Here is a 10,675-nt window from a genome sequence, read left to right on the forward strand (position 1 = left end):
ATAATTAGCAATCTTCGCATATGAAATTTATTGGGATGAGATTAAATACTTAGGCAGTAGGGATACATGTTATTTACAGTTAGTCTTCTGACAAAAAGTATGTACTTCGTATACTTTAGTATATAAGTTAAAAAATTCTTTATGGATCATATTTTTGTGATGAGATTATATTTCTTTCTGTTTAAAACATACTAACTTAGTAACTTAGTATATACTTATAACTTACTAAATTATATAACTTGTAAAATATTACTTTTCCGATGAGATTTTTTTTTTCTTAATATATACTAACTTACTAAATTATATAACTTAGTAAAATTTTCTAACTTATATACTAAATTATATATAGATACTAATTTCCTAAATTATATAATTTTTTATGTAAAGTTTTCTATATAAGTTAGTAAAAATATTGATGAATCTTTAATTCTTTATGGATTTTTCCATATTAATTGTTACCATAAAATTCATTAAGTTAAATATGACAAAATATTATCTACTCAATTAATTTTATATTAAGAGAGAGGCGAATCAATGAGTGACATTTGTCATCACCACATTGATTTCCTCAAATCATAATTGTTAACACAAAACCTATCACTATGGACACAAATAATTAAAACGACTTATATTAACACATTTTTATTGGATAAGATAACAGATAAACAAAAAAAAGTAAAACTATTTGATCAATAAAAGATAACGGACAATGAGTGTGGTTGTTTTTAATCAAAAGTTTGTAAATACAGAGTAAGATTTTGGTTGCTCGTGTAATGGGTAGACAGATATATCAAGTTCAGTATGGAGAAAAAAACATCACCAATCATTCACAGTCTTTTCCTTATTTCAATGCTACAATACACAAGTATATGATTTAAGTGAACACACTTTGGTTCCATGCAAAATTCACAACTAAAATGGCTCCGTTTTCTTCATCCACAATGAAGACAGTCTCGAGCACGCCAAAGTCCAACCCGATCGAGAATTCTTTCTGACCAGAAATGCAGCATCTTATTTGCTTAAAATGTACAGAGAGATCGATATCAACGCTTTTACTTTTACTGCACAGAAAAACTTTCGGATCACATATGCACAAGGGGAAAGGCAGCAGGCTTTCCAACAATCAATCAATTCAAAGCAAATCGAAAAGATTGATCTCATCAGACACCCATGAATACTCGGCACTGAAATTCCCAGTGCTCTTTTGCTTGCTTTATCCTCTCAGCCCTCTCTGACTGTAGTCTCTCTTCCCAGTAATCATGACACCTATACACAATTAACTCATAAGATGCTGTTGATTACCAAGATATAATATAACAACAAGTACCCTCATCATAATTTTATTAAACGAAATATCAAATAATATGTCATAATGAAGCATACCTTCGGCTCAATAAAATATTGAGCTCTTCCAAGTGTAGAGCGCCCTCGTAGACTCCAGCCTGAAATCAACGGCAAATGAGTCAGTAAACATCCCAGTGATGAGTTATTTTATGTATAATAGTTTTATGCAAATGACAAATAATGCCATATACTTGACGTTTCACATATATTAAAGATATAAGAGTTAAATGTCCGTCTGATAGCATTAGCAACTATGGGGATATAATATAGTAACTTCAAGGGACAATAAAGCTAATCAGAGTTTAATAATTAAGGAAACCACCTCTTTATCATTCCACAATGCCAACAAATTTCAAATAAGTAGTAGATATATGTTAAAACAATCAAAAGTCTATCAAGCATGTATCATCTTAACTTACGGCTTCATTCTTTTTGTCATACAAGGTCACATAAGGGCTATCAAGTTCACAATACAACTAAAAGAAGATTCAAATTAACTTCAGATGAGGGCTAATAACATCATATCAGTTTAAAAACTGAAGAACAAATAAAACAAAGTTGAACCCCGTGCAACTTATCATGCATACAGAGAATCCCCAGATTCCCCACCCACCGACAAAAACCATGTCCGTGTTTTGCAGATTATTTTGTTACTCCTGTCCCAAAAACAAAGGTGCTAATTTACATTTGAGAGATCCAAATAAATTACTAGCCTCTAAATAAATTAGTAGCTCTTTACTCTTCTACTCCGTAACTTCCTTTTCTTATAAGAACATAATAAAAAAGTATGTTGTATGTTGTGTGTGGAACAGCTCATATTAAACCCCACCAAGGATGAAGATTAGCCTGTTCACAAATCTAATATTAAATGGAAAATTAACACCCAAAATAAAAAATAAATGAAAGATGAAAGATGAAGCATACCAAAATATGAATCTACGAGTGTTAAAACTTAAGAGAGTCAATAACCCCCCATTGGGTAGGCAATAACAAGGGACGGTAATGAATTTACAAATAACATTGTAGGAAGAGTCCATGATAATGCAACTCAATCCCCAAACAAGTATTTCTCTTCATAAGTTTCCACTTTCTGAAGTGGTAATGGAACAGATATCTGGGTGGACAAGCATTGCCATGACTATGCACAGGACTTCTGACATAATTACAGATAAGTTCATTACCATTAATTCATGACTCCTGGTTACTAATATTCCTAATTGTGATATAATTTGTTTGCGTAACTATATACTCCTTGGTTCAGAACTAATAACCACACATACTTGTTTAAGACGTCATGAACAAGTTTTCACCTTTCATAACATTTTTTTATTAATACCTACTGGCTACTGCACAAGGCTCTTGCTATTTAATGCAGGGTGTCAGGAAGATCCAAACGTACGCAACTTTACCCTTATTTTCATAAAAAGGATGTATCCAGGGATTGAACCGTGACCTAGCGGATAGCCGAATAGCCGATAGCAAGTAGACTCTTTACCATCGTGCTAAGCACGGCATATTACCTTTCATAACATAATAATTACTTTTTTTAACAGATTTCCTGATATGTGTCAAATGCCAGCTTGACACTACTTAATCTGAATAACGGAAGGTCGACCCAAATGACTCAGCTATTATAAAGGATCTTTTTGTAAAATCGTGCAAAATCTAAAATGTAAAGGGTCGAGATAATGTGAACTAATTGCATACGGAGAAAATAATATATACCTCACATCAGTTCTGAGTTATGACAGCTCAAAATAAGTCACAATTCAAACAAGTAGAAGCTTATATTTCGTAAGTGTCCTGATTGACCAGGTAAAGAGTGAAAGGGACAAAAAACAACATAGAGAAGTTAATAAGGAAACTCATGATTACCTCTCGGCACAGTGGACACTTCTCCTTTGGAGATGCCGCCTGCAGTCCATCAACTATAGTCACGGATGAAGCATTGCAGGCACACATATAGCAAAATATATGACCACAACTAAGAGCAACTGGGTCAAATACTGTATCCTGTTTTTTATCAGAAGAGAAAAACACAATGTCAATTTCTCATATAAGACGTGTACTAAAAATATCAATTTCTCATATAAGTTGTGTACAAGTAGGAAAAGTTCCATGCCAATCCTAACAGTATTTAAAGATCTCACTATCTGGAACAAAGCTGCAGTAGTGAAGCATTTTTGGGCACTGTGCCACTGTCCATGAAGCAAAACAGATTGTGGGTGAATTAGGTACATGCTATGTAAAGTGCCAAGATGTCAAGACAATGCCAATTCCTATTGGGCGTACTTGGTCAATAAGGAAGATATGCAGAGCAGAGAGGTGTTTACAAGCTGCTGGTGGTTCTGCTGCCTTTTTGTGCATAATGACAAATATAGTACTCAGAAAATGTACAATGCGCTTAAAAACGTTAGTGAGCAAGTGCCGTGAAAGAGAGTAATCTGTAATAATAGAGCTAGTCCGAAATGTATCTTTACTCAACATAGGCTTGCTATTCAGGATGGATAAGTGGAATATCAATACTAAAGATTTATGTCGAATTTGCAAGATTCAGGTTGAAAGCAGCCAACATTTTTTCTTTGATTTATTCTAAGGAGGTTTGGAGTACAATTCTCTTAAAGATTGGTATGATCAGAACTATACTGATTTTTGAGGAAGAAATCAGGTGGGCAGCAAAGAAAGTTAGAGGCAGAAGGATACCGATAAGCTGTGCAACATGGCCTTTGCTGAAACAGTCTACAACCTATGGCTGCAGAGGAATCAGAATATTTTTAACGGCAAGTTAGAAGAATGCAACAAAACATTTCATAGTTTAGCATAGCTTGTAGATGTAGTAAAGGCATGAAGATGTGTTTTAATTAGCTTGCCAGTGACTCTTTCTCAACCCTTCTTGGAAGGTGGGGGAGAGTTCCTATTGGTTTTGTGTTTGTTGGTTTGGTGTCTGGTGGTAATGTTTATTTATTTGGTGAGTAATAAGATCTTTTATTCGCAAACAAAAAGTATTTATGATAACACAATAGATAAGAAAAACACATCAGTCACAAGACAAGACTGAACAAAATTTAATGCACAGCCGCTTTTGTTTAAGGTTTGATACAGAATCCAAATTCAGGCTTGCTTTAGAAAGGACGGAAAAAATATGATTACATTACAAGGAAATAATAACTCACTTCCTGAAGTTGCAAACGTTAAAGCATTTAGATTCTTTCTTTGCAAACGTATCCAGTTGCGAGCTACAATTTAAAGTTACAGCAGTTCAAAGCACTTACACTATAAACATACTATTTGATGAAGCAAGATACCCACTAATGGTCTATTAATGAAAAATGAAAAATCTTCCAGAACTTCGATTTACGATTAAAAAAACAATGAACCAAGCAGTTACCTAATAAATTCGACCATAAACCTAGCTTCTATTTTGTTTATTGATCAACAATTAGTTAAAAGATTTTATAGTTGTTCCACTTTGACTTTTTACTATTATATTCCCCACTTTGACCATAATATTTAACTAATATATAAATAAAATGTTAGCATTAGTCTATTAGATTTATCTCAATGTATATATCAAGATGAATTTCTTTTTACTAATAGATAGAGAAAGAAAGAAATTATCAAAGTCTTGGCAGCTGCGAAAGTCAAAATAGGACAACTATAGGACAACTATAACGAAGTCAAAAAACCAAGATGAATTTTAACAAGAAAGAGCATGAGTAGAACATTCTAGGGTGAAGAAAACAGAGTCATGTTCTGTCATGACTCATGACAAGCAAAAATATTCAACATGATGTTGTAATATGAATTCATGATGCTGTAATCGCATCTGCCTAAGAAAGAGTTCACAAGGCCAACCCGGGGAAGTATTTATCTTTCTTAGAAGTTCTTAAAGAGTATACATGAGTCAGATAAGATAATGGTGATTGAAGAAGTCAATAGTACATTTTGATATTGCTTAAAAGACGGAAAACTAACCAACTAAATTTGATTATGAATAAAATAATACAACTTGTGTAAATAAATTATATCGTGCTAATTTCAGTGGCATACACCCAAGAGCGTTTAAAACTTGAAGGGTTAGACGCGGTGCAAGTGAAGAATGAAAAAAGCATTAGTATATACAAGATAAGTATACTCACCAAACAAATAGAACACGTCAAGTCAAGATCGACCTTCACAGAATCAAAGAGCTCACAAGTCAGTGATGGCTTTCCATCAGTAAATTTAAGAGAACAGTCCTCAAACAAATAAGAACCCATTCTTGTCTTTGCCTTTTTATCTCTCAAATTAATGTGAAAAGCCATGAGCTCGCAAAGCCATGGCGATTGGAGTATCTCAATATGCATACTCTGAGCGCGTGATTTGAATGCTTGACCTTGCTTAGAATAATGAACCTGCCCAATAACAACCACACATACATCAGCACATTTTCAAATACACTCAACTAATTCTTTAATATTTTAATTGATTCCGGAGATTCACAAAGAATCTGTAAAACAAGAAGATTCTACCTTATCATATTTCTTCAGAATTTTCCGAACTGCGATAGCATTGATCATCGCATAAGTGACAAGATCTTCCCCTTCCTCGATCAAAGATTTATGGTTCTGCTTGCCTTTACACCATACATAATACTTTTTGAAACCTGTTGCTAAATGCAAAGCAAGCAACTTTTGAGCCCGCTCATTGAAACAACCCACTACATCAGACATTTCCTTGAGAAGTGATGGAAAAAATGTGCCATCGCATACTGCAAACACATATTATCACCATTAAAAACCGAAAAACTATACACGATAACCTAGCATAAAACTACATCAAAAACCTTTAAATTCCACTTCCTCTCCTACCCAGCAATAATACTACTATGAACTACAACATGAAGAAATAATAATTTACGCGAAAAATTACATAAAGTGATAAAACTCAGCCTTAACTTTCAGTTTCATTCATAAAAGAAAATTCCCTCTATTTCCCTCGTTGTCCAGTATTCAGCGATACAACTATAATGAACTGAACGATTTCATAACGCCAAACAACGCGTGATTTTGTTAGGGTTATGCTTAGCAAAACCCTAAATGTAATTTCTGCATTCATGGAGTAAAAACACTACCTTTGTATTTTATTTTATTGAGAACAAGTAAAAGACAATACTTGAATCAGAGAATAGGGACAACAATTAAAAAACAATTTGACATTACAAACCACTTGAATACATTACAAAACAACAACACGAATACAGAGGACTTTGCTTAATCCATAATCCATAATACTAAGTATATTCTAATACTAAGTATATTCATATTCAACAAGCAACCAATTAAAAACCCAGAGTGAAAAAAGCTTGAATCATTTCTACGAATTTGATCATTTCCAGCTTTTGTATTCATCATCCTCCGTCTATTTTACCTTTGTTTCACAGAAAAAATCCTTCGTTTTCCAAATTAGAATCTTTTACAATCATTCATCAAAATTCTTACGAGTAATTGATAATTAAAATCACAGCCGCTAGAGTGCTAAACCCCACCCAAAAAAAATAAAACGAAAATCATAACTTGTTAATCAAGCTAAAAATCGAATCCCCATCAATCAAAATCTAGAAAAATCAAAACTTTTTTGCCACACAAAAATATCCCTGTCAAGTAGATCTATAACGTCAAATAACATGTAGAATTTGAGGTAATAATTACAGTAATTAATAGAAAAATTAAGAAAAAATACCAGAACACTGATGTGGGCAATTAGAGGAAATTATATGACCGTTTTCATCATTATGGGAATTGTGGGAATCAATGTCTTGCCTGCAATTTTTCAGAATTTTTTTCAGATTTTTGAACCCAACTCCTGGAAATTCTCTCTCCCAATTTTGCATGTACTCTTGATATGTCTTGCAAAACTTCATTTTCTTAATTGCCCCTTTTTTGCGTCAGATAATAACAAATACCCAGAAATTTAAAAAGGATAAATATTTCAAAAACTAAATTGAACCAAAAAAAATTAATGGATGATTTTAATGGGTGTTAAAAAATTTTGGTTTTATATGAGAAAAAGGGTGCAAAAAGCAGAAAAGAAAGGGGAAAGAGGAACGTGGAGAAGAGTGTGATAAGCGACAGAAAGTGTCCGGAGATTTTATAGGAGGAGGTGGTGGTTTTGTATTTACCCAAATTCTTATACTTCCTCCGTCTTTTAATACTCGCAATGTTTGGACTTTTGCCACTATTCATATAATCTACTTTGACTATTCTTAGTGCTTTTTATATAAGATAAAACATAGTCATGTGGGATCTTGTTAGATTCGTCTCAATGTGTATTTTCAAAATATTAACTTTTTATAATTTTTGCATAAAGAGAATTTAAGATATAACTGATCAAAGTTGTGCATTGGCATGCGTGAAACTAACAAACGTTGCGAGTATTAAAAGACGGAGGAAGTATGAGACTGTCCTCACCATCAACTGATGGTGAGACCAGTTCACACTTGCGAATTTAGGTTTGTTACTTCTATAGTTTAGACATGTTACTTTTTTTTATATATAATTTTAGAGGAGGTATTTTTTTTAGTTTAGGTATGTAACTTCTATAGTTTAGACATGTTACTTTTTTTTATATATAATTTTAGAGGAAGAACTTTTTTTAGTTTAGGTATGTTACTTCTATAGTTTATACATGTTACTTTTTTTATACGGAGTAGTTTTAGGGGAGACATCTTCTTAGTTTAGGTATGTTACTTTTATAGTTTAGACATGTTACTTTTTTTTAATAATTTTAGAGGAGGTATTTTTTTTAGTTTAGGTATGTTACTTCTATAGTTTAGACATGTTACTTTTTTTTATAATTTTAGATGAGTTACTTTTTTAGTTTAGGTATGTTATTTCTATAGTTTAGACATGTTACTTTTTTTTATACGGAATAGTTTTAGGGGAGGTACATTTTTAGTTTAGGTATGTTACTTCTATAGTTTAGACATGTTATTTTTTTTTATATATAATTTTAGAGGAGGTACTTTTTTAGTTTAGGTATGTTACTTCTATAGTTTAGATCTGTTACTTTTTTTCTATAGTTTTAGGGGAGGTACGCTATTGGTTTCGCGCTCGTCACACCATCAAGTTGATGGTGTGACTGGTCTCACAGGAGACGCGCTGTTGTATTTATGGGAACAAATAAAAAAGGATCACCATAATGAAATTCAGGTGACGTGTTTAGTTCAAATTATTTGACTCGTGTTTCTTTCCTTTTTTTTGAAAAAAAAAATATATATTTTCCACAAATTCTTATTTATATGGGATGTACGATAAATATTGTACACCGAACTTAAAATTAACGTAAAAAGTTTAAAAGTTAACCTTATATATGTAAAAGTTATCTGTTTTTTAATAATAATTTCTCATTTTAATAAAAAAAATATTTCTTCAAAATCACTAATAATGTTTAAAATTAATCATTTAACCCTTTAAAATGTTTATTTTTATCAATTTTTTCTTTAATATTATAAAAGTTAAAGAAAATTGGGTAAAAGTTAGAGCAAAATGGGTAAAAATTATGTTGGTGAATAAATTTATTCTACACCTTGTGCATGCAAGATCTTTTGTATATTTTTAACTAGTACGAAATACTTATATAATATTACATATATTCCTGAAAACTCTTTACGCTTAAGTATGTCCTAATATTGAACTCTATCTGTCAAAAAGAAAAAAAGTATGAACTCTATGATGGCAAATTTTAATTTTATATAAATCAAAACATAATGTGTGATTTTTTTATTTGTCTCGTTAGATATTTTGTATTAACTTTATACGGAGTATCATTTTTTTCTCATTCGAAATTGGATATATTAATAGTTAAATATCACATGGTGTCATAGTGAGTATAAAAAGATTTTAAAAAAGAATGTATTATATATGTAATTAAAAAATTTGAGGGATAAGAATACAAATATAATGACGTAAAAAAATTATTTGAGATTGTCTTCAAAGTCCAAACACAAACTTTTAAGTATGGACACTTTTACAAACCTTAAGTATCCGTTTAAATTCTAATATACATGCATAAGTAGTCATATCCACCATCACCCTTACCATTTGATTCCTGAATCATACTTCCTTCGTTCTTATTTACATGACACAATTGGATTTTGGATATTATTCACACAAGTTCCTTTGACTTGCTTTTGTGATTTATACTTAAGAAAAAACATAATCGTATGGGGTCTTATTAAATTCGTCTCAATAAATATTTGCATTTGCAAACGTACCTAAGGGCAATAGCAATAACATAAAGGTTTGTTCTCATTCCACATCATCATAGTACAAACCTCCCTCCCAGCAAACCTTTCTTCAATAATAGATAAACCTATCAAATGATTTGTATGTGGGGCCTAGTAATACATGTTAGTATATTATTACTTGACTTTTTTAATATTTATAAAAAAAGAATAAAAGAAAAATTATATTTTCTTATCATTTATTTTGACAAAGGACTAGCAAAAAATTGCCAAGTGAAAAAGAATAACGGTTTGTAAAAAAAACCTCAAACACAAACCTCCATTTGTAACCTCACCCACAATAGCAAGGGTTGTTAACAAACTTCAAAAAGATGAAACAAACCTCTCCACAAACCCCTTATTGCTAATGCCCTAAATAATTGTGTCGTTTAAAAAAGAACAGAGGAAGTACCTTTTTTTAAAAAACAAAAAAAAAATATTGATGACGGAAACCAAATTAAAGTAACAATCCGTAGAGAATTACAACGGTGTAGCATGAACTTACGTGAATAAAAATTTCTTATCTTCTTCCTATATATAAATCTTTAATCTCTTGAATATATTCACTGTAAATTACTCCCTCCATTCCTAAGTGTTCAAATTTTGAAACATGGAGGAATATAGAGGTTATTGAAGGGATTACATAGTATTAATCAATTGGTCTTTTAGAATATTCTAGTTAAAATTGACATTCTTATTATTATGCAATCCTTAAGATTTTTTTGTTTATGGTTATATATTATTAGTGGATAACAGACCCCCACACGTTTATATTTTAGAAAAATGGAAATTTGACTATAAATGTGTTTTTTCACCTTAAAAAATCTCAACTTTTTAAGTTTAATAAGTTACACACAGGTCCTATAAGCTCAATAAATTTCAATTAATTAAGTCATATAAGTTAATTAAATCAGATCATGCATGTCCAATAAGTAGCAATCGGGGATTATAAAGTCATACCTGGTCAATTAGGTTTAACTAGGTCCAATAAATTAAGATAAATTCATGTTTCATCTGCTCTAAATGGAGTCTCAAAATAGCCCAATATTGTTATTATATGTTAGCCAT

The 10,675-nt window shown here is 31.4% G+C and overlaps 1 protein-coding gene across 2 annotated transcripts; it reads right to left on the reverse strand.

Annotated features, from left to right (window-relative positions):
- Positions 1-700: 700 nt before the first annotated feature.
- On the reverse strand, positions 701-7,505 carry LOC110798875 (probable E3 ubiquitin-protein ligase BAH1-like 1). 2 transcript variants are annotated; one of them, XM_022004071.2, is made up of 6 exons: positions 7,066-7,505; positions 5,856-6,094; positions 5,484-5,738; positions 3,220-3,357; positions 1,384-1,442; positions 701-1,266 (listed from the first exon to the last, which is right to left on the reverse strand). In XM_022004071.2, the coding sequence occupies exons 1-6, from the start codon at positions 7,244-7,246 to the stop codon at positions 1,161-1,163; spliced, it is 978 nt and encodes a 325-aa protein (XP_021859763.1). In that variant the 5' UTR covers positions 7,247-7,505; the 3' UTR covers positions 701-1,160. The 2 variants fall into 2 exon arrangements, with proteins under 2 accessions (XP_021859763.1, XP_021859764.1); XM_022004072.2 differs by lacking the exons at positions 701-1,266; positions 1,384-1,442 and adding an exon at positions 4,048-4,096 and having other exon boundaries at positions 3,219-3,357; positions 7,066-7,462.
- Positions 7,506-10,675: the final 3,170 nt, after the last annotated feature.

Source organism: Spinacia oleracea, chromosome 6 (genome assembly GCF_020520425.1).
Source record: "Spinacia oleracea cultivar Varoflay chromosome 6, BTI_SOV_V1, whole genome shotgun sequence".
Taxonomy (NCBI): domain Eukaryota; kingdom Viridiplantae; phylum Streptophyta; class Magnoliopsida; order Caryophyllales; family Amaranthaceae; genus Spinacia; species Spinacia oleracea.

Bases quoted from the DNA above. Each gene is read 5' to 3' on its own strand.
- LOC110798875 (XM_022004071.2), bottom strand. From the start codon at position 7,246: ATGAAGTTTTGCAAGACATATCAAGAGTACATGCAAAATTGGGAGAGA. The intron at 6,095-7,065 runs GTATTTTTTCTT...ATGTGTTTGCAG, and splicing joins TTGCCCACATCAGTGTTCTG to TATGCGATGGCACATTTTTT. The intron at 3,358-5,483 runs GTGAGTATACTT...GATAAAAAACAG, and splicing joins TGACGTGTTCTATTTGTTTG to GATACAGTATTTGACCCAGT.